Below are 25,495 nucleotides of genomic sequence, written 5' to 3'. Positions count from 1 at the left end.
ACATTAAAAGGAGATAAGACAAAAAGAAAATGTTAAAAAAAATTAAAGATAAAAACATTAAAATAACATAAAAAGTAAAAAAATAAAGTAAATAAGATAATAAAAAGTAAAGTAAATAAGATAAAACTATTAAGATAGAGTTTCTTAACTAAAAGCGGATCTAAACAGGAATGTTTTGAGACTGCTCTTAAAACTATGCAGGGATGAAATGCCTCTGAGCTCTTCAGGAAGAGAATTCCAGAGCTTTGGGCCATAGTGGCTAAAAGCACCCTCACCAATCTTTAATCGGCTTTTAGGAATCACCAGTAGATTACTATTTGAAGACCTGAGAGACCTGACTGGAACATATCTAACCATCATTTCACTCAGGTAAGTAGACGAGGCTGAAGTTGGTTACTTATTCGCAGTTTGAGATTCGTTTGGTTACTTATTCGCAGCTCCGTATTCGGCGGCTGAAGTTGGTTACTTATTCAAAAAGGTTATGTTCACGATGCGTGTTTGCTGCGCACTTTGTTTAAAAGCGATAGATTAAACGTTACATGAAACGAGCGTAGGAGCAGACATTTAAGAGGTTATTGTTTCCCATACTGATTTTGTGAATGTAAAAAATAAAAATAAAATGAAAGTATTTCATTTGTAAAATGGTTTCTATTTCAAGTCGTTTCAATTGTATGCAGTTTGTACATGATGATTGAATTCGTCAACATTTCTAACGTAAGGAAACATATTCTTAGAGTTGAAAACTAAAAACACAGTAATGCTGTTCTAGAACACAAATAATCGGAAGAAGAAATACCAGCACACAACATGGCATATTGAGCAGTGGGCAGATAGGTGAACGCATTTTAAAGGGGCAGTTCAGAGGATTATTGAAAGCCTTATTGATGGTGGGCCAGAGAAATAACAAATGCATCATGAAGAACAGGTCATTCCCTAAGAGAGGAACCTGATTTTAGCCTGATCCAACATCATTTTATACCTTAAATCTAACTGGAAACACGGCATATTGAGTAGATAAGTGCACAGAGAGCGCACTGAAATGGTTCAGAGGGGCAATTTCAGAGGTGTGCTGTATGCCTATAAGGCGTCGGGCCAGACAAATAACACATGCATCATACATAACTAGTTCCTATATGTATGAGCAACCTGATTTTGGCCTGGCCCAGAATCATTTTATGCCTCAAATCTAACTGGAAACATGGCATATTGAGTAGTTAAGTGCACAGGTGAAATGGATCAGAGGGGCATGTTCAGAGGCCTGCTGTATGCCTGTAATGTCTTGGGCCAGGCAAAACTCAATTGAATCATACATAACTAGTTCCTATATGTAAGAGAAACCTGTTTTTGGCCTGGCCCAGAATTATTTTAGCCCTCAAATCTAACTGCGAACATGGCATATTGAGTAAAGCGCATTGGTGAAATGGGTCAGACGGCCAAGTTCAGAGGCCTGCTGTATGCCTGTAATGTCTTGGGCCAGGCAAAACTCAAATGCATCATACACAAATAGTTCCCATATGTATGAGGAGCCTGAATTTAGCCTGGCGCAGAATCATTTTAGCCCTCAAATCTAACTGCGAACACGGCATATTGAGTAGTTAAGCACACAGGTGAAATGGTTCACAGGTTCAAGTTCAGAGGCCTGCTGTATGCCTGTAATGTCTTGGGCCAGGCAAAACTCAATTGTGTCATACATAACTAGTTCCTTTATGTATGAGGAACCTGGTTCTGGCCTGGCCCAGAATCATTTTATGTGTCAAATCTAACTGCAAACATGGCATATTGGGTAGTTAAGTACACAGGTGAAATGGTTCACAGGGTCAAGTTCAGGGGCCTGCTGTATGCCTGTTATGTCTTGGGCCAGGCAAAACTCAATTAAATCATACACAACTACTTCCTATATGTATGATGAACCTGATTTTGGCCTGGCCCAGAATCATTTTAGCCCTCAAATCTAAATGGCAAAATGGCATATTGACTAAGCGCACAGGTGAAATGGTTCATGAGGTGGATTTCAGAGGCCTGCTGTATACATGTAAGGCATTGGGCCAGGCAAATAACATATGCATCATACATAACGCTTTACTATATGTAAGAGAAACCTGATTTTGGCCTGGCCCAGCATAATTTTATGCTTCAAATCCAACTGGAAACATGACACATGGAGTGGTGCGCACAGGTCAAATGATGCAGAGCAGCAATTTAAGAGGCCTGCTGTATGCCTGTAAGGTCTTGGGTCAGGCAAAACTCAAATGCTTCATAAATAACACGTTACTCTATGTACGAGAAACCTGATTTTGGCCTGGCCCAGTAACATTTTAGCTCTCAAATCTAACTGAAAACGTGACACATGCAGTGATGCACAAATGAAATTGTTCAGGTTGATTTCAGAGGCTTCCTGTATACCTTTAAGGCGCTGGGCCAGGCAAATAACATATGCATCATACATAACAGGTTCCTGTGTGTAAGAGAAACCTAGCTTGAGCCTGGCCCTCAGATCTAACTGGCAATATGGCATATTGTGTAGTTTTGGACAAGTGAAATGATACAGTTCAATTGCAGATGCTTGCTGCTATATGCCTCTAATGTCTCAGGCCAGGCATGCATCATATTAAACATGTGCCTATCTATTGGATAAACTAGACTTCAGTTTGTATAATAGTATTTCTAATGCAGTTAAAATATTATATAATGTTAATAGTGCAGTCTATTAATATTTTATTTTTAGAGAACTTTCAACTACATACTAGTAGGCCTTATTCATGTAATCACACAAATGAATACTCCAACATAGAGACCAGGTTTCTCCCTAAAAGAAAATCATCATAACTCCAAATTCAAGTTCCATTGGTAAATTCAATGCTTGTTTCAGCTCTCGCAAGGCATAGCCCTTTATTCTCAAGAATCAAGCTAGGTTTCTCTTTTTCTCAAACAGGATTTGAGAGCTAAAATGTTACTGGGCCAGGCCAAAATCAGGTTTCTCGTACATAGAGTAACGTGTTATTTATGAAGCATTTGAGTTTTGCCTGACCCAAGACCTTACAGGCATACAGCAGGCCTCTTAAATTGCTGCTCTGCATCATTTGACCTGTGCGCACCACTCCATGTGTCATGTTTCCAGTTGGATTTGAAGCATAAAATTATGCTGGGCCAGGCCAAAATCAGGTTTCTCTTACATATAGTAAAGCGTTATGTATGATGCATATGTTATTTGCCTGGCCCAATGCCTTACATGTATACAGCAGGCCTCTGAAATCCACCTCATAAACCATTTCACCTGTGCGCTTAGTCAATATGCCATTTTGCCATTTAGATTTGAGGGCTAAAATGATTCTGGGCCAGGCCAAAATCAGGTTCATCATACATAAAGGAACTAGTTATGTATGATACAATTGAGTTTTGCCTGGCCCAAGACATTACAGGCATACAGCAGGCCTCTGAACTTGAACCTGTGAACGATTTCACCTGTGTGCTTAACTACTCAATATGCCGTGTTCGCAGTTAGATTTGAGGGCTAAAATGATTCTGGGCCAGGCTAAATTCAGGCTCCTCATACATATGGGAACTATTTGTGTATGATGCATTTGAGTTTTGCCTGGCCCAAGACGTAACAGGCATACAGCAGGCCTCTGAACTTGCCCCTGTGAACCATTTCACCTGTGCGCTTTACTCAACATGCCATGTTTCCAGTTAGATTTGAGGCATAAAATGATTCTGGGCCAGGCTAAAAACAGGTTCCTCATACATATAGGAAGTAGTTGTGTATGATTTAATTGAGTTTTGCCTGGCCCAAGACATTACAGGCATACAGCAGGCCTCTGAACTTGGCCCTGTGAACCATTTCACCTGTGTACTTAACTACCCAATATGCCATGTTTGCAGTTAGATTTGAAGCATAAAATCATTCTGGGCCAGGCCAAAACCAGGTTCCTCATACATATGGGAACTAGTTATGCATGATACAATTGAGTTTTGCCTGGCCCAAGACATTACAGGCATACAGCAGGCCTCTGAACTTGGCCCTGTGAACCATTTTACCCGTGAGCTTAACTACCCAATATGCCATGTTTGCAGTTAGATTTGACACATAAAATAATTCTGGGCCAGGCTAAAAACAGGTTCCTCTTACATAAAGGAACTAGTTATGTATGATACAATTGAGTTTTGCCTGGCCAAAGACATTACAGGCATACAGCAGGCCTCTGAACTTGAACCTGTGAACCATTTCACCTGTGTGCTTAACTTCTCAATATGCCATGTTTGCAGTTAGATTTGACACATAAAATAATTCTGGGCCAGGCCAGAACCAGGTTCCTCATACATATAGGCACTAGTTATGTATGATACAATTGAGTTTTGCTTGGCCCAAGACATTACAGGCATACAGCAGGCCTCTGAACTTGGCCCTGTGAACCATTTCACCTGTGTACTTAACTACTCAATATGCCATGTTTGCAGTTAGATTTGACACATAAAATGATTCTGGGCCAGGCCAGAACCAGGTTCCTCATACATATAGGCACTAGTTATGTATGATACAATTGAGTTTTGCCTGGCCCAAGACATTACAGGCATACAGCAGGCCTCGGAACTTGGCCGTCTGACCCATTTCACCAATGCGCTTTACTCAATATGCCATGTTCGCAGTTAGATTTGAGGGCTAAAATGATTCTGGGCCAGGCCAAAAACAGGTTTCTCTTACATATAGGAACTAGTTATGTATGATTCAATTGAGTTTTGCCTGGCCCAAGACAGTACAGGCATACAGCAGGCCTCTGAACTTGGCCGTATCACCCATTTCACCTGTGTGCTTAACTACTCAATATGTCATGTTTCCAGTTAGATTTGAGGGCTAAAATGATTCTGGGCCAGGCCAAAATCAGGTTCCTCATACATATGGGAACTAGCTATGTATGATACAATTGAGCTTTGCCTGGCCCAAGACATTACAGGCATACAGCAGGCCTCTGAACTTGGCCCTGTGAACCATTTCACCTGTGTGCTTAACTACCCAATATGCCATGTTTGCAGTTAAATTTGACACATAAAATGATTCTGGGCCAGGCCAGAACCAGGTTCCTCATACATATAGGAACTAGTTATGTATGATACAATTGAGTTTTGCCTGGCCCAAGACATTACAGGCATACAGCAGGCCTCTGAACTTGGCCATCTGACCCATTTCACCTTTGCGCTTTACTCAATATGCCGTGTTTCCAGTTAAATTTGAGGGCTAAAATGATTCTGGGCCAGGCTCAAAACAGGTTTCTCTTACATATAGGAACTAGTTATGTATGATACAATTGAGTTTTGCCTGGCCCAAGACATTACAGGCATACAGCAGGCCTCTGAACATGCCCCTCTGATCCATTTCACCTGTGTACTTAACTACCCAATATGCCATGTTTGCAGTTAGATTTGACACATAAAATGATTCTGGGCCAGGCCAGAACCAGGTTCCTCATACATATAGGCACTAGTTATGTATGATACAATTGAGTTTTGCCTGGCCCAAGACATTACAGGCATACAGCAGGCCTCTGAAATTGCCCCTCTGAACTATTTCACCTGTGCGCTTTACTCAATATGCCATGTTTCCAGTTAGATTTGAAGCATAAAATGATTCTGGGCCAGGCTAAAAACAGGTTCGTCATACATATAGGAAGTAGTTGTGTATGATTTAATTGAGTTTTGCCTGGCCCAAGACATTACAGGCATACAGCAGGCCTCTGAACTTGGCCATCTGACCCATTTCACCTTTGCGCTTTACTCAATATGCCGTGTTTCCAGTTAAATTTGAGGGCTAAAATGATTCTGGGCCAGGCCAAAAACAGGTTTCTCTTACATATAGGAACTAGTTATGTATGATTCAATTGAGTTTTGCCTGGCCCAAGACATTACAGGCATACAGCAGGCCTCTGAACATGCCCCTCTGATCCATTTCACCTGTGCACTTAACTACTCAATATGCCATGTTTCCAGTTAGATTTGAGGCATAAAATGATTCTGGGCCAGGCCAAAATCAGGTTGCTCATACATATAGGAACTAGTTATGTATGATGCATGTGTTATTTGTCTGGCCCGACGCCTTATAGGCATACAGCACACCTCTGAAATTGCCCCTCTGAACCATTTCAGTGCGCTCTCTGTGCACTTATCTACTCAATATGCCGTGTTTCCAGTTAGATTTAAGGTATAAAATGATGTTGGATCAGGCTAAAATCAGGTTCCTCTCTTAGGGAATGACCTGTTCTTCATGATGCATTTGTTATTTCTCTGGCCCACCATCAATAAGGCTTTCAATAATCCTCTGAAACTGCCCCTTTAAAATGCGTTCACCTATCTGCCCACTGCTCAATATGCCATGTTGTGTGCTGGTATTTCTTCTTCCGATTATTTGTGTTCTAGAACAGCATTACTGTGTTTTTAGTTTTCAACTCTAAGAATATGTTTCCTTACGTTAGAAATGTTGACGAATTCAATCATCATGTACAAACTGCATACAATTGAAACGACTTGAAATAGAAACCATTTTACAAATGAAATGCTTTCATTTTATTTTTATTTTTTACATTCACAAAATCAGTATGGGAAACAATAACCTCTTAAATGTCTGCTCCTACGCTCGTTTCATGTAACGTTTAATCTATCGCTTTTAAACAAAGTGCGCAGCAAACACGCATCGTGAACATAACCTTTTTGAATAAGTAACCAAATTCAGCCGCCGAATACGGAGCTGCGAATAAGTAGCCAAACGAATCTCAAACTGCGAATAAGTAACCAACTTCAGCCTCGTGGTAAGTAGTAATAACGATAGCGTTTTCTTGGGATGGTACGAGGGGGTCATAACGAGAGGGCAGAATCCGGGAGGTACAGGAGGGCTAGACAGGAGGCAAGGTCTGAGGAGAAAGCAAGGGTCAGAGCACAGGAGATCGAACATGCAATGGAAATGCTTGGTATGCTGCATGGAAACGGCAATACTTCGCGACGAGGAAGTGGTAGGAAATTGTATATATGTGACTGAAAAGGGGGCGTGGTGATTAGTAGCAGGCAAAGCTAGGAGGGACATATCAGACGGCATTCCTTACAAAAATCAATACGGAGTTTAACTGGGAGCCAATGCAGGGCTGATAGGACTGGTCTAATATGCTGAAACATATAAAACACTGCATGGCTTAGCTCCAGAGTATCTTAGCGAACGTATTGATCATTACAACCCAGCACGTTCACTTCGTTCGCAGGACGCAGGGTTATTAACTGTTCCTAGGATCAAAAAGATCACAGCAGGTGGAAGAGCCTTTTCTTTTAAAGCTCCACAACTGTGGAATAATCTTCCTGCCTCTATTCGGGACTCAGACACGGTCTCAATGTTTAAAAAAGACTAAATACGTAGGCCTATCTGTTTACTTTGGCCTTTGAATAATCTGTTACATATTTACCACATCACATATCCTTCTTTTTCGAGGTTCACCTGGGGAGTAACACTTCAGTTGCAGCCTACAATATCAGTATCATCACTCCGACACGGAATGAAAACCTGGCGTTAATCACAAGACATTTACATTGACAATATCAACACCCAGAACTTTCATTCTAGTTATCTTATACTTAGTCTGATTGTGTGATTTGTGTGTGACTTGTGTATTCGTATTTTGATTTTGTGTCATTTGTGTGTTAGAGTCTTGGTCCTCCCGAGGTTTTTTCCTATTCCCCACCATCATAGGGAGTTTTTCCTTGCCACTGTCGCCTCTGGCTTGCTCATTAGGGATTTGGACCCATACGATTGTTAAACTTGTAAATCCTATAAAGCTGCTTTGTGACAACATGTGTTGTGAAAAGCGCTATACAAATAAATTTGATTTGATTTGATTTGTTTAGTCAGAATGACTGAAACAAATGTAATCGGTGTAAGGCACAATTACTTGCTTTCCTCGGACTACCGCCTGACCGCGCTCACCAATTGAGAAGCACTTCATTTCTCATCACAGATTGCCTCCGGACTTCATAAACCACTGGAGTATTACAAGCGTTTGACTCTCCACTGAAACAGCCACGTGGACTCAAAAAGTAGCCTACATGTGCTGGTTTCTTTCTGAATCAAATGTCAAAGTATGAACCTGGCTTGATATTTTAACCGTGATGAACGACAAATATCACCGCGCAGCCCGAGATGGCTTCTTGGATTTACTCAAAAAGTCCACGCGTAAAGATCTAAACACCCCAGACGAAGACGGAATGACACCTACGTTGTGGGCGGCATACCACGGCAACTTGGATGCTCTCAGACTTGTGATAGGGCGGGGGTGAGTAGACTTAAAAAAACAACAAAAATTACTTATTGAGTGGTAACAGGTCTTATGATAGGAATTAGAATAGGAAATTATACAAATAATAAGAAATTAAAGCCTACATTAAATAAACTATAGCATATTATACACTTATTTGCACATATTTTCTTTCTTTCATGTAAATGTCAATCATACAAATTTTCAGAAATATTTTGACTTAGAGATACTTGTCTCTTGCTAATGTAATGAGCGATCGACAGCTGGTAATGGTCATTTAAATTATTTAATAAAAAGTCTTTATGACTTGGTCTAGGTTATGCCCTAAAGGTGCAGTGGTGCCTGAGTAACAGATCCTAGTCAGCAATATGAAATCCCATCCGGTGAGTTCTGAGGTACTGGATTGATTTTATTCAGCTTCAGAGTTCATCTTGCTGCTTTTGCCACTGACATGATCAGTGAAGAGGAGGTAATGATGTACAAAGTGTTCAAAATATTTTGGTTGGACAGTTTGAACTTTGACACAACAGATGACTTAATAGTCCAATGCCCTACCGCCCAGAAAGAATATACAATTATACAACTATTTTAATAACAATTTACAGGGTCCTCTCTAGCACACTGCCCTGCTCTCACACATATGAAGGATCTGGTATTACTGGGTTCTGTGGGTCACATGTGGTGGACCATAGGAAAGCTGGACTCTTCTGCTTATCACGTTTGGCTCTGGGCTTGTATGAACAAGGGAGGGTGATTAAATAATGAAGCCCTGTATTAACCTGCTTCTTATGCCAATGTTGTGTTCCTAAAAGTCATGTTTGATAAGGGGTGTGTGGTGAGCATGCGGACAGCTCTTCTTCCTGCTGGAGTTTAGAGTTTAGAAGTAGTGATATTTGTTCTGTAAATATTCTAGTCTAGATGCAAGTCTCTGAAAATGTGTGTTTCCTAATTTAAGGTTTAAAAAATATCCCTCAACCAAGACCATAAACTATGTAAACGTTGCATAGCAGTTTCTATTTTAAGTTCTGAAAGCCAATTCCCAGCCAGTTCAGGATTGTGCTGATATGCAAGACTCAGCAGGTCTAAAATGTAAATATTTTACAAAAACTATGCTATAGACTCAACTATACTGCACATGCACATTTTGGTAATGATATAATTTTTCTGTGGTAGTTTGTGAGTGCTATTGATATGTACTTGAATTAATGTGTGTGTGTGTGTGTGTGTGTGTGTGTGTGTGTGTGTGTGTGTGTGTGTGTGTGTGTGTAAAGGTCAGTTTGAAGCCAAGGGAACACACTTCAATTAACAGTTTTACAACCGTAGTTTACGACTCGACAGTGAATTCATTGCTCTCTCTGCAATCGTATCCTACATGGTATCCATTAAAAACAACAGCAGCTCCTCTCTGGTGTTCAGTCTTGCAGAAATTAAATGTGTTTAATGTTAGGAATATAAGAGATTTGTAGAAATTTCAGCAGGAATATTTAATCAAGCACTGTTCATTTTGTAAGTCATCATTTCAGATTGTTTTGGTCCTGATCCTTAACACTTAATGATCTATAAATCATATCTGTATGAGGTTAAAGTCAGTTTTAGTTAAACAGGATCACTTTTAAATGAACAGTTGCCATATAAAAGCTGCATTGAAGGTCAATATCTCTCTCTGCCTATCTAATATATACAGATTTGTGGTGGATTTATCCCTTAAGAAGCACTTGATCTTTGACCTCAGTAAGAGAAAGAAGAGCAGCCTATGCTCATCATGCTGACATTTGACCTTTCCTTACCAATATTCACAGCTGTCAACAAAATTATGTGCAGGTTCATTATATTTTATTGCTGGATGCCAAGAGCACTGAATTCACCTTACAGAGTGCACTAGTGTTGTCAGGGCCCTGTTTATGTATAGGCCTACAGAGAAAACTGATTATAGGAGAAGCTACTTGTGATTGCCTTGTTTGGTTATGGTGAAGCGTGGTTAATACCTAGCACACATACAGGTATGTGTCATCTTTTTTTTAGTGATGTTTCATTGTGTTCAGGAAATTATTTCCAGCAAATGAAACCTTATAACAAGGGCACCAGAGAACTAGCCTTCACATATGGAATGTTCCAGTCAAATTGACTTACTAGTCCCTCCACAACAGCTTTCTAATACAGTGCCAGGGATCCAGCATAGGGGTGGGATAAGCATTAGTGTGGCAAAACACAAGGACGCTTGTTTTTATCCTAGAGGCAGTGGGATTTGGTGACAGACAAATTCTTTAAAGACCATTAATTCACTGTGTGCCTCAGGGCTACGCTGTAAATGAAGGAATCTGAGCACATACATCAAACATCTCTCCAAATATGGCTGATAAAACAAACAAAATAAACCACCCAGTATGGTATCTCTAGTGCTTAACTGTGTCCCTACAAACATGCACTCGTGCTCACCAGCACCACAGAGTGGCCAAATAAAACATTGCATGACATATATATTAAAAACGAGTAAAGCTACAACCAATCTGTTCTTCAACATAATAAAACAGCCTGTTTCCCAAGTTACTTCTTGAGGAACATGGAGTCCTCCTGAAAATAAATTATTCACCTACATCCAACATAATTTGTTTTAACTTGCTACTAATTCTTTTTTTAAACAAGTTCTTTAACCTAACCAGGGGCGGACTGGGGAGAAAAAGTGGCCCGGGAGTTCCTGACAGACTGGCCAACTCTATATATATATATGTACACATATATGTACACATATATGTACATGTATGTGTGTGTGTGTGTATATGAATCTATACATGGCACGTAGTGTATATGACGGCGTTTATTGTCATATGGACAATATTAATTCCAGCAAATAATATGATTACAAAGCCACATAGTGGCTTTTAAATAGTCCATCATAAGACCACCAAACAAGTTGTTTTACGCAAAGTGCATCCTAAACAACCTACAACTCTAACGTGGGTATTTCTTCCTCTTACCTATTTGTGGTGGTTTTAATCTAAGAATTTCAATATCTTTAAAAAAAAAACAGTGCGCAGTGCTCTGGAACCTTTAAGACCGCCACTTGCGTCCGTGTTAACCGTGTTAAGGTAATTTGTACATGATGCCTAGACGTTGCAGAGGTGACAGCAGTACATTTAAAATAACATATTATCTACAATTTAAACTGCTGTATGTTTTCGTAGTCCGGCCCGGATTTTCTGGGACAAGTTGGTTTTTTTCTGATCTCCGCTGCATACCGTCAGACCGCACCAGCTGGCCCAGTCCGCGGCCCGGTCCAACTCGTTCATGTGTTTACAGGATCAGTCCGCGGCCGCGCAGGTTAGTCTGACTGGAGCGGGGGAGGTAATAGACACAGTTAAACAGCAGCGTGACTACGGGCCGGGGCCGCAATACGCGGCAGTGGCTCCTCCACGGGCCGAGTTAAACCACCGGGGGAAATCCCCGGTAGCAATGTATGCCAGTCCGCCCCTGAACCTAACTGAATGCATAGCACACCGTTAGAGCAGACAGTTTGACCAACTGACAGAAGCGCATTTGTGAGGTCACATACTGTTGTTGGATGAGAAGATCCCAAATGTTTTCTAGGGTTCTGGGTTGAGGTCAGGACGGTGCAGGCCAGTCAGGTTCATCCACACCAGACTACCATCCATGTCTTTATGGACCTGGCTTTGTGCACAGGTGCACAGTCATGTTGGAAGAGGAAGGGATTAGCTCCAAACTGTTCCCACAAAGTTGGGAGCATGGAATTGTCCAAAATGTCTTGGTATGCTGAAGCATTCAGAGTTCCTTTCACTGGAACTAAGGGGCCAAACCCAGCTCCTGAAAAACAACTCCACACCATAATCCCCCCACCACCAAACTTTACCCTTGGCACAATGCAATCAGACAAATACCGTTCTCCTGGCGTCGTCCATCAGATTGCCAGATGAAGAAGCACATTTCATCACTCCAGAGAACATGTCTCCACTGCTCTAGAGTCCAGTGGTGGCGTGCTTTACACCACTGCATCTGACACTTTGCATTGCACTTGGTGATGTATGGCTTGGATGCAGCTGCTCAACCATGGAAACCCATTCCATGACATGCACCGTTCTTGAGCTAATCTGAAGGCCACATGAAGTTTGGATGTCTGTGGCATTCTATAACACTTCCACTCTGGAATTCACTGAGCTCCTGAGAGCGATTCATTCTTTCACAAATGTTTGTAAAAACGGTCTGCATGCCTAGGTGATGTAACAACTCAAGGAGGCAGGTTGACGCAAGTGCAGGAGACCTTTGAGTTTATGATAATTTATTAACAAACGACAAGACAAAACTAAGAAGACATCAAACACAGATAAAGTAAACAAGACTAAAGACATCAACGAAGTAACACTACAATACAGACAGAATTAATGAACAAGGACATGGAAAATACAGATTATGTAGCAATATAGACAAACAAAGGCACACAAAGCAAACTAGAACACTACAAACTGAAGAGACAAGATCTACACAAAACTAACAAGACTAGTAACAGAAACTGGACTGAATACCAGAATACAAGACATGAGAATAACAACAAAAAAGAGAACTAGAAAATACCAATACCAGAACCTGGAGTAAAACAGGGGCTACGTGCAATGACCAGCAACCAAAAGGAAGAAACACAGGATTTAAATACAGAGGTCCAACAAGGAATAACCAAGACACGGGTGAAAATCAAAATAAAAATGGATCGGTTACATTCTCCTGTAGTCCTAATACAGTACAGATCATAACCCTGTAAATAACCCTGTAAATACTACAGCACAAACTCCCAGCTGCAGGCTGATGCACTGGGGCTACCAGCTAAACTGTCCTACCTGACTTCAGTATTAAATATGCCCTTTTGACAGTGTCAGATAATGGATGGAAACTATATTCTTGTTGTTTTCAACTCTCTGTCCCAGAGGAGATCCAGATAAGTGTGACATCTGGGGAAACACGTCTCTGCACGTCGCTGCCGCTAACGGCCACGTGAACTGTCTGACCTTCCTGGTTTCGTTCGGCGCCAACGTGTGGTGTCTGGACAACGACTACCACACGCCTCTGGACATGGCTGCCACCCGCGGTCACATGGACTGCGTGCGTTACCTGGACTCCATCGTCGCCAAGCAGACGACCCTTAACCCCAAGCTGGTGAGCAAGCTGAAGGAGCGTGCGGTCCGCACTGCAGATCGCCGCATTAGCGCCTGCGCCAGACTGCAGCACAAGCATCAGCTGCGCATGCAGAAGCACTTCCTGAAAGAGGCCGTTGCCATGGACGCATCCGACACCGCAAGCTTATCCAGCTCCTGCAGCAGCCTGAGCTACCAGAACCCACAGTTCAGTCACGTCTGCTCCACACAGTCCGGAGGATACTCCAGCTCCAGACAGGTACATGCCGGTCTCACACACACACACACACACACACACACACACACACACACACACACACACACACACATACACACACACACACACACACACACACATTTATACATTCATTCACCTGCTGCCACTTTTTTTAACCCCTACAGGCGACGCTCCACTTCACCGTCCGGGCAAAAACGATGATCCGGAAACATCTGGAAAGAAAGAAGCAGGGCGACAGCACGTTTCGGATCTCGGAGGACGGCCGCAGGAGCGTGCGCTCCCTCTCCGGCCTGCAGCTGGGCAGCGACGTGTTGTTTCTGAGGCAGAGCCCGGCTAGTCACCGACACATCCGCAACATGTTCAACCCGGACAGGACGGTGAGCGACGAAGATGACGACATGGGTTTACGCGCTCTGAGCGAACCTGGGCTGTACAGCAGCGCCTACTCCGAGGTCAGTGAGGACTCCAGCCAAGATTCTCTGTTCTCCCGGCCGGGCCTCGGAACGCTGGTCTTCCGGCGGAGGTATGGTGGAGAGGGCATGTGCAGCACCCAGGAAGAGGCTTTCAGTGTGGGGAGCAGCAAGTCAGCGGGGTGTGTACAAAACGTGCACCAGCGAGGGAGGCTGCGTGACTGCCCAGACTCCCACTGCAGCGGGAGCTTAGCAAGCCTACAGGACAGAAACCTACAGGTAAACACACAAATGAGTGTGTGTGTTGGTGTGCGTGTTTGTGTAGGTGTGTGCAGGTGCATGTGGGCGTGTGCACGTGTATGTATAAGTGTGTATAAAGACTTTGGTTTTTCCAGATTCCCAGAACAATATATTCGCAGATTTTCCAAGAACAGTACAATCTTCTTTGTCTCTTGCAGTTGGAAGTAGAGAATTTTGTCAAATGCCATGAGAATAAAGACCAACCACATGATACAGGTTTCAGGTCAAATGCATTTGAGGTTAACTGAGATGAATTTCAGAATATTTATCATTGAGAAAATTCAGTTCACTTCTGAGAAGTCGTTCACTAAGACAAGGGCCCTTCTAATGAAGATGATGATGACTATATGATGATGGTGTGAATGTGTTCTCCAGGATTTACCATGGGAGGAGGACGATCTTGGTCTAGAGGATCATCTGCTGGAGCTGCAGTCGTCCTCATCTGCTCTAGAGGTGTTCCTGGCCACCCAGGGCCTGAGTGACTACCTCTCCACCTTCCTGCGAGAGAACATGGACCTGGAGGCCCTGCTGCTGTGTTCTGAGGCCGACCTAGCCAACATCCACATCCCTCTCGGCCCACGCAAGCGTCTGCTGGAGGCCTGCAGAAGACGCAGCCAAACACTACAGCAAGCCGGGGCCTTGCATGACACTGAACTCTGAGTGTGTGTGTGTGTGTGTGTGTCTGTGTGTCGGTACATACACAGATTTGTATGTATATGTTTAGTGTTTGCATATGTGTGTGCTCACACAAATGTTGATGGATGCAAATGTGTATGGATGTTGTGTATTTGTCAGTGTTCATGCATGTGCGTATAGGACTATGCCCGCCTGTGCATAGTTTACGTGTAATATTTATTTACGTTCCGAAAAATATAGATATTGTCACCTTTCCAGGCACCCACAAGTTAATGAGAGAATGGCAGTGAAAATATGAAGTTCCCTTCATGAGTGCTGATGAGTGATTCTCAATACACACACACACACACACACACACACGCACACACACACACAGTCAGTGTGCAAGTCATGCTGGATACAAACGTCTGCCAAATACTAAGTGTAAGGCAGGCAGGCTGTTCGGAGAGTTCCTTGTTTTTCTAGAAGGGAGAGCACTGTTCCAGTCCTGTATTAAACCTAGCCTGCAGACATTTTCTTCTAAAGAAGAATGCTCTGTATCATGTGTCTGTGTTTGAGGTTTACTTTTATTTTATTTATTGTTCCCAGGTTTAATATTGTCTATCAGATGTATTGTGATGGTTATGGTGTTGATATGAGTTTTTCTCTCTATGGGGAAGAGTCAAGTTCTGTGGTTTTGAGTGTTTTGTATGAGAAAGTTTTTCTTTGCCAGAAGATTTATTGTTTAGTAAACAGCATTGCAATGTAATAAATACAGTATTAATTAAGAGTGAAGTGACAGTGAATGTGAAATTGTAGAACATGATGATGATGATGATATATGCTTATATATATCCATATGCTTTCTATCTATCTTTCCTTCTTTCTATCATTCTTTCTTTCTATATCTTTTTTTCCTTGGACTCTGAATGCCAGTCAAAGCCACTGTTCAGTATAGTCTTGTGTGTGAGCATGTTTTCACATTGTTGTGTCCTGTGATTTATGTAGTTTCTTTCAGACAGGTGAGAGGTTTGGTGTGTGTTACTCTGTAACTCCGGAGCACTGTGAGCCTTTGGAGTGCTACTGTTAGCATGAAATACTGTAATAATGCTGTGATGATACAGTAATAATTAAAAATATACAATTAATTACAAAAATGATCTCCAGCAAACTTACTTCAGCTCAGCTCAGCCCTTTAATGCAGGATGTTCCAATCAGACTGATCCCAGGTCTGAGGTGTCATCATTTGTAACAGAGACATACAAACAGCACCTCCCTTCCACAACAGATCTGTAAACAGTACTGTGCACTCATCAGAGAACTTTGAGTGAAACAGGAGTTCCACAGGCATACATCACAGATATTGCAGCTATAGAATGTGAAACCCATAAAGGATTACATAAAAAAACTTTTCTTTCTCATTCCTTGTTTTGAATTCTTTTCAAGGGTATGACGTCACACAAGACATGAAACATGAAATCTCTCTCAGCCCTTATTAGAAGATGTAGGGGTCGTAGACGAGTTAGAATGGCAAGACACACAGGTGCAGTATAAGATGGGCAAAATGTTTGTGGCAGAGGAAACACAAAAGGGAAGGTATGTTAAGAACTAAAGATTAATACACTGTCCTGTACAACAGTGTAAACACAGCATAAAATATTAGCTTCACTAGCTTCACCTTTACTTTGTCAGCCAACAATTATTATACTGTATTATTCACCATAAAATAATGATGTTAAACATTATTACTGAAATGCAAACCAAATTAGATAACAAATAAGATAATAGACAACAATAAAAAGATCATTAGATGGGATCAAAAGTCAACATATGCAGCTTGTTTGTATCCATCATGAACTACTGACACCGATTTCGGGGTCAATGCACCACAAGAGAACAGGCTGCTGAGTAAACTGCTAAGCAAACTATCCAACTGTTTGCCAAAAACCGTGCATGACAGTAAGGCCTTGACAGAACCAAACCCAGTGGACAAAGAGCAGGAGGTGAAACGCCTGCAGCTGCAGTGGATGGGGCATCTGTAAGACGCGAGTGCATGTGAGTGTGTGTGTATGCGAGTGCGTGCATGGGAGTTTGCGCCAGCATATCGCTACGTCTCACAACATGGAGCAGGTGCCACCTGTCTTTATGGCAGTGCTGTAGTGGTTGGTGTGTGAGTTAATACAGCCCCAAAGGGAAAGGGATTAAAAGTGGCTCAAGTAGCATGATTTATGTGTATGGCGGTTTGAGCATAGATCCTCCCATACAGAAACAAGAGCCATAACTTTCTAACAGTTGGCCTGAGGAGAAAGGTGGCCCGGTTCACCCACACCGTGTCCTGTATCAGCCAGCATCTGAGATTCTTCTTCTTCTACTGTATGGTGAAAAACCCTCTCAGACTGCACGTGGGGGGGTGAAGGAAGAATGGGTGTGGCTCCGGCAGCCACAGGCCCTTTGTGGAGTGTGGGGACAGGAGTCTTCACTTCTGCCATAAATAATAATAACCATAACAACTATTTTCGTTCATGTTTAACAGTTTACAGATTATAAAAAAAAACATTAATTATTGAGTTTATTATGGAAACAGTTTTAGTTTTGTTTTGTAATTACCTTTACAGCATTTGACAGACTCTTGTCCAGAGTGAATCATTTATGGATCATACTTATTTATGAATCAATGAAAGTTTATTTATATTGCAGTTTTTACATCTGGCAACACAACTCAGAGGTGCCAGTGTTGAGGAAATGCCTCCTGAGGGTTAGAGGAAGGAACCTCGAGAGGAATCATGGCTCAAAAGGAGAACCCATCCTCCTCTGGTTGACGCCAGGCAGCATAATAAAATGAACAACAACAGAAAACAACAGAGTACCACAATGGCTGAAACTAATGTGACTGAGTTGTCACTGCTTCTCTGAACCTTCTCTGAAAATTTTCTTTTGAATATATTTTGTGAGCATCAACAACCTTGCTTGCCTTGTCAGGAAGCTTATCAGCTGCAGTGTCAGTATTTCCAGGTGTTCCTTTTTATTTGCACGCACTTTGGAGCGTGCAGGGGTCAGGGGTCAGGGTTAGAGATACAGCAGGGCCTGTGTGCGGGACCCTCAACTTCTCTTCTGTCGTGCTCTCACCTGTCTCACTCCCTCCATCCCACAAGTGAGTGTGGGGAGAGAAAGGGAGGGGGAGACAGAGGCGAGGTGGGCAGACGTCATGGAGATAAAGAGAAAAACAGAAGAGTGTGTAGCTGCAACTACTGTGTGTGTGTGTGTGTGTGTGTGTGTGTGTGTGTGTGTGTGTGTGTGTGTGTGTGTGTGTGTGTGTGTGCGTGTGCGTGTGTGTGCGTGTGCGTGTGTGTGTGCGTGCTTGTGTGTGTGAGTGACAGAGAGAGAAAGAGATAGAGAGATAAAGCAGTTCAGGATGGCTGCTGGCTCTCGCGACATTGTGGATGTTTGTGTGAACCACAGAGCTGAGGGAACGAGGAGACAGTGAGATGTGAGTGGTGAAGGGTGCAGCAGTAAAGGCAGCAAAAGAGGAAGGGAGGGGGGAGAGAGGCGGGGATGAAGGGAGAGAGAGAGGGAGAGAGAGAAGGAGAGAGAGAGGGATCCGTTTCCAATGTGCGTCAGTCCAAAACGTATAGAAAACTGGTCACTGTGAGTGTGCAAAGGACGTGCATGCGTGTGCGTCTATGTCTGTGAGTGTGTTTAAAAGACGACTCCCTGTGACTGCAGCATGCAGAGCCTCCCAGAGGAATGGAGTGAGAATGAGGGCGCCACACCAGCCGTGCGGGATGGACCAGGCAAGGGTCGCAGGGGAGCTGCAGCCCCAGCCAAGGAGCCGGCGGAGCGGGGGGAGGAGGACAGAGAGTCCCTGATGATGGAACTGACTCGGCTGGTCCAGAAAGCGGTGAGAGAGAGCAGCTGGTGGGAGCAGAGAGGACTCGACTGCACCATACTGGCTGTGGCTTTTATTAGCCTCCCTGCAGGTAACACACACACACACACACACACACACACACACACACACACACACACACACACACACACACACACACACACTGTCCTGTTGATAAACATCCCAGGTAAAGTGTTCTAGATGTCCAAACGGGTTGTTGATGAAATTGAATCAAGATCCTGAATTTAACATGTAGCTTCATTGTGAACATACTTCACTGTTGTGTACTACATGACATTTCACCTCATGGGATGCTGCCTGTGTGGTGTTACAGTACTGTACTACAGCACTGTGTTACAGCACTGTGTTACAGCACTGTGTTACAGCCATGTGTTTTCCTCTGTGCATGTGCCAATCTGTTTACACAATTTCTTTTTCAGAAACACTGAGAACACCAGATACAATTCCAGATACACTGTACCAAAGTAAAATACACATTCATACTATACATACATTCATTGTAATACACACACACACACACACACACACACACACACACACACACACACACACACACATCCAGGTCATCATTAAGAGGAAGGCAGGGGGAGGTGAGGTCATTTGTAGAGCATTTCATACACATTGGTAATTCAAAGTCCATTACTAACAAACACATTCTGCCATTCTAGACACCGACTGGGTATCGTTTCATTAACTTTGCTCTGCCACATATGATTGGACCTTGGTTTCAGTTCATTTGCATTTCATTGCATGCTTAACCTGTAGGGCTTTAGGAAAACCTGAGCACACAGGGAAATACAATGGCGTGCACTGTGTGTCCATGACCCCTGAGGTCATTCAGATGGTTTGATTGTATTTCAGAGCTACACGGAGGATGAATTTCATTCAGAAAAAACAATGTTGCCCTGATTGTGTTTCAAAGTGACATTTTGGTATTAGTTTTGGAATAACAGATGCATATAGATAATAAGAAATAATTATTTCAGATCAGTAGTGAACATGCAATGACAGTTTGCATTTTGTGATTCTAACTTTCAAGCACTGTTTTTTAAAGAGTAATTTTTAGTCAAGTATATTTTACATACACTGTAAAGCACCTACATATTACACACACACATTCACACACTGGACAATGTACAACCCATGCAGCACACAAAGATGAATCAGCATGTACAGGTTCACCTTGAATTGTTGCAAGGGCACTGGTTCTGCTCACAGAACCAAACAAAGCACTTCTGAACAATCACTTCATTTATTCTCATTCTCTCCATTAATGTGCACAGTTCCCACAGTGCTCAGGCGTTTGTTTCAGTCTCACGGTTATGGGAGGGTGGAGCCTCTAAACATCCTTTCCCTTCCTAACCACGTCCTCAGCGTAGATGCCCTAGAAGAGAGCAGTAACAATCCTGCACATTCTTCAGGCAGCACATGACACAGCTGGGACTCAAACCTAATCCCTAACCTTAGGGTTTTAAAGTGGATGTGCCCTCTGAGTTATTGTTATAGTTAATCTGCCAACCTTCTTTAATGTTTTGGGGGGGTTCGCCTGTGAGAATGCATGCATGTGTGTGCCTGAGTGTTTGTTTGTTTGTTTGTTTGTTTGTTTGTGTATGTTTTCCTGTACTCTTTGACCATCCTCTTTTTTGGTTTCTCTGATTGCCATGGTCACTGAACTGCAGTGCTCCCAGTCCTGTGAGGCAGGCTGGATATTCCTCTCATTTGAACTCACTGACTTGGTTTTCCATATCCAACCATTATTGCAGCAGTATAGGGGTGGCCAGGTTGTGTGCTGATCTCAGGTCAGCTCGAGCAGACTCCTTACCGAAGCATGCCATGTGGCTAGAAGGAGGTCAGGGCCAGGGTCTGTGTTGGCCTGGGTCTGTGTTGCTCAGAGCACCTTGGAAGTATGCGGAAAAGTTGTCAATGTTATATGTCTTGTAACCACTCTCATAATAATACAGATTAAAAAAACTCTAATCACCCACTTTATCACTCTCATTTTTACGAATAGTACATGCACATATGACACTTTTTATTGGGGTTATTCTGTAAGGTTTTCACACATTCAGCAATTGTTTTGAATAAACTACTGTAAAATAGAAATAAATACATCCAACATGAAAGATTCTCTCTCTCACAGGTACCCCACACACAAGAGCTGTTTATGTCTGCACACACACACACACACACACACACACACACACACACACACACACACACACACACACACACACACACACACACACACACACACACTCATCTCTCTCTCCTTCTCTCTCACTCTCCACCCTCTGCTTCTATTTTTGTTTCTCTCTTTCTCTCCTAGGGTTCTGGCTGCTGGCTTCCTGTCAGGTGTTGTGTTTCACCTTGGGGCTGTTGCTGATGGGCGTGGCCCATGCTGTCATTACGGTGAAGGGCACGCACCTGGCCAGTCACGGAGCACTGAGCGCCTCGGTGGCCTGGAGACAGTTCTGGGCCATCTTCTTCATTGAGGTGAGAGGTCATTCGTGGAGGGGCCGTTATTTCTGAGATTAATTTGAATTATGCATTTTGTTCATGTAAAAGTTTCCAGTTTAGAGTTTTCTTGTTTCTCCATTATTATTTTTGACCCCCATCCCACATATTCACCTCTACACAAACACACAGACACACATACACACCACATAGGTGCATCTATGCACACACATACTGTAAGTTGGTAAGCCATGCCAGGGTTGAATTGAAAAGAGAACAAGAAAAACACTGTGTGTGTGTGTGTGTGTGTGTGTGTGTGTGTGTGTGTGTGTGTGTGTGTGTGTGTGTGTGTGTGTGTGTGTGTGTGTGTGTGTGTGTGTGTGTGTGTGTGTGTGTGTGTGTGTGTGTGTGTGTGTGTGTGTGTGTGTGTGTGTTTGTGTGTGTGCGTGGACATGCTCTCAGGTGTGTGGATCATTCACTGCAAGGGCAGGTGTGAGAGCCCATGTTAAGATGCACCATGCACATACCAATGTGATCGGTCTAGGGGACTCCAGCACGTGGAAGATTCCCTTCCTGCCCCGTGGCGTCTATCTGTTCATCGCCCCACTGGCTGTGCCTATTATCACCCCGATAGTCGCCATGAGTAAGACCTCACAGATAGACAGGCATAGGAAATATTTTGAACTCCATGAACATCTCAGCCAGAACAGAACATAAAGAGAGACACCAATTACATACACTTCTAACACTGCACTGCTTTCTTGTTATTTATTGTCTGTGTGTGTGTTGTAGAACAACTGAAGGGGCAGCCTCTGTGGGTAGCAGTGCGTACAGTGGTGTGTGTGTGTGTGGGGGTGTGTGCACACTACACGCTCCTGCGGTGTGTGTCTGAACTAGAGTGTTCCTCTGCCCTGCTGGTCATGCTACTGAGCAGAGCCATGTTCTCCCTGCCCTACATACATGTCAACATCTTTCAGGTGAGCAATAAACACACACTTACACACACATGTACCATGTGTGAATGCATTACACACACACACACACACACACACACACACACACACACACACACACACACACACACACAGTAAAACAACCCATGTGTTTTATTAGCACATACACACTGATAGCTAGGGTTAGGGGTAGTCCTGAACACAGATGAATACTTGTGGTTTAGTGTGCAGGGAGTTTTTTTTTCTGTTCCAGCTACCAGCCAAGCAGCATCTGGTAACCAGTATCTTCTGAATAAAACAAGAGTTACAAAATACAAAGGTTCTTCTGTTAGATTATGTTCATTCGAACTTGATTTCTCAATAACTGACACGTTTTAAAGAAAAATGTTAATGACAAAATGTCAGTGATTTCTATGCCTGATTCCTCGCATCACACTTAATATGAACTTACCCAAAAGATGATGGAGAAATAAGACACAAATCAGACAGCAGCAAGAATTAAATTAGTGGCACTTTGAGGCATTTTAGATTTAGACTTTTAGACTTAGAATGTAACCAAATCAGATCACAACAATTGCACTCCTGATGTAATTCAAGGATTTCAAGCCCACACATTTCTATCTTTCTCTCTCTTTTTCTCTCTCTCCCTGCTTCCCTCCTTTCCTCTCTCCCTCTCACTCTCCTTCTCTCTCCTTCCCTTCTTTTCCTCTGTTTGTCTCTCTCTATATATATCTCTCCCTCTTTCTCTCACTCTCTCCTTCCCCCCCCCTCTCTCTCTCTCTCTCTCTCTCTTTCTGCTCTTAAAGGTGCTTTGTTCTCGTCTGGCTCTTTGGAGTTCAGGGTCAAGGGTTAACTCTAGTCCAAGTTCACAGGGTTCATATAAAAGGCCAGCAGGAAACAGAAAACAACAGTTTGTTCACTGCTTTCCCAGGCATTGACAGAACACAGTACCATTCCTCATTCCTGCTGATCCTGCGTGGTATTTGTCTCAGGTTGTGTTGATGCCACAAAGCCTTAGAGCCACATTGAAGGTGTTTGCAATGTAAGACATGTTTCTTGTTAAAGAGGCATGGCTTTCACTGCTTTTGCTTTCTTTTTTTTGTGTTAGCATATATATGTATGTGTATGCCTGTCTGGAATATCGTATGTGTGTGTGTGTGTAATAATAAATAAATATGATTTAGCTTACCCAGCAGACAAGGGTTTCTTTAACACATTTCACACAAATGTCTCAAACAGTATACACTCATACACTGCAAATACACATACACTGCCTCTAAATGACAATATAAATCAGTACGTCTTAGACACCCCATATATTGAGTCTGTGAGTCTGTGTGTGTGTGTGTGTGTGTGTGTGTGTGTGTGTTGTTTGTGTGTTTGTTTACAACAGCACATAGGATTGCCGATGTTCTCTCCGACACGGCGGCCCAAGCGGATCTACCAGATGAGCCACGGCGTGCTGAACCTCCCCCGTAACCCACTGCTGGACTGGACGTTCGGACACTCACTCATCAACTGCCATGTGGAGCACCACCTGTTCCCCACCCTCTCCGACAATATGTGCCTAAAGGTGGACATGCACAGTTGCACACACACGCATATATGCACACACGCACATGCACACACGCACATGCACACACGCACATACACACACACACGCACATGCGCACACACGCACATGCGCACACACACACACACACGGACACACACACACACACGGACACACACACACGCACAGACACACGCACACGCACATACACACACGCACAGACACACGCACATGCACACGCACATGCACACGCACATGCACACGCACATGCACACACACACACATGCACACACACATGCACACACACATGCACACGCACATGCACACGCACATGCACACACACAGACACACACACACACACAGACACACACACACACACACATATACACACACACACACATATACACACACACACACACACGCACATACGCACACACGCACATGCACACACACACACACATGGACACACACACACACACACACATGCGCACACACACACACACACATGCGCACACACACACACATGCGCACACACACACATACATACACATGCACGCACACACACACGCACGCACACACGCACGCACACACACATTAAGGCTTTTCAGAAGCATAATACTGTATCATGAAGCCATGCACACACACATGTACATGCGCACACACACACACACACACACACGCACACACACAAATACACTCATACACAGAGATGGAGCAATACAGACTCTAGATTTTCTCACCTTTCTCTCTCACCCTCTCATTCATTCTGCAGGTGAAGCCAATAGTTTCGCAGTACCTGAAGGCAAAGTCATTGCCCTATCAGGAGGACAGCTATCTCTCTCGGCTTCGCCTTTTCTTCCACAAATACCAGGAGCTGATGGTGTTCGCTCCACCCATCACCGAGTTGGTGGGGGTGCAGTGAGGAGACAAAAAACACCTCACTTCCGGAACTTTCCCTTAGAAAATGATTCCTAATTTTGCATCCAATCAAAGCAACAATGCACACAATCTAACACTTAAGAAGTATAGATGTCACTGCTTCCTTACAGAACGTCCTGTTGATAGCCAGTACTGTAATAGTGAAGAAGTCAAGTGAGACAGAAACATGGCAAGCTGTCTCTCAAGGGAGGAAGACCTCAGTGGAGAGGACGAGCAATTACTCACACAAGCTCGGCCTGCAGCACCTCACTTACATAACTAGCAATAAAATGTGATGCTCTGAGTATGTGTCTGTGTCCATGTGAATGTGTGTGCGCAAGGCAGCCAATTTAGATAGCATAATTCTTTGCTGTTCTGTAAGGGCTTGGAGGCATATACTGTATAGTGATTAATATTCAACTGAAAATAAAACACATTTTATCTTGTACAGCTGTTAAACAACATTGCACAATTCTTGCACCAGCAGATGGCAGCAATAAACTTTCTGTGTGCATTCTGTCTATGATTGAATCATTACTGTAGCAACTTATGGTCCATAGTAATTTCTAATGATGTTGTGTAGGATTATGCTACTGACATTTGTGTGTCTCAACAGGTGCTTGTAGTTCAAACTCCTGTAAGCCTGCTTGGCTCTGTTCTCTAATTCACCACAGTCTTACTCAGGTGTCTGACTGAACTTGCTCACCTACACTCCTACCACAGTCAAA

At 43.1% G+C, this 25,495-nt stretch overlaps 1 protein-coding gene across 12 annotated transcripts; it reads left to right on the top strand.

The window, feature by feature from the left end:
* Nucleotides 1–100: 100 nt before the first annotated feature.
* fads6 (fatty acid desaturase 6) lies at nt 101–25,409 on the top strand. Of its 12 annotated transcripts, none has more exons than XM_076999794.1 (7): nt 6,813–8,300; nt 18,707–18,960; nt 21,217–21,383; nt 21,807–21,987; nt 22,137–22,321; nt 23,691–23,870; nt 24,622–25,409. In XM_076999794.1, the coding sequence occupies exons 1-7, from the start codon at nt 8,137–8,139 to the stop codon at nt 24,769–24,771; spliced, it is 1,281 nt and encodes a 426-aa protein (XP_076855909.1). In that variant the 5' UTR covers nt 6,813–8,136; the 3' UTR covers nt 24,772–25,409. The 12 variants fall into 12 exon arrangements, with proteins under 12 accessions (XP_076855913.1, XP_076855905.1, XP_076855912.1 ...); XM_076999801.1 differs by lacking the exon at nt 6,813–8,300 and adding an exon at nt 18,389–18,470; XM_076999800.1 differs by lacking the exon at nt 6,813–8,300 and adding an exon at nt 18,484–18,592.
* Nucleotides 25,410–25,495: the final 86 nt, after the last annotated feature.

This window comes from Brachyhypopomus gauderio, chromosome 3 (assembly GCF_052324685.1).
Source record: "Brachyhypopomus gauderio isolate BG-103 chromosome 3, BGAUD_0.2, whole genome shotgun sequence".
Lineage (NCBI taxonomy): Eukaryota > Metazoa > Chordata > Actinopteri > Gymnotiformes > Hypopomidae > Brachyhypopomus > Brachyhypopomus gauderio.
The sequence above is the reverse complement of the archived record's forward strand: the minus strand, read 5'-3'. Positions and strand labels throughout refer to the sequence as shown.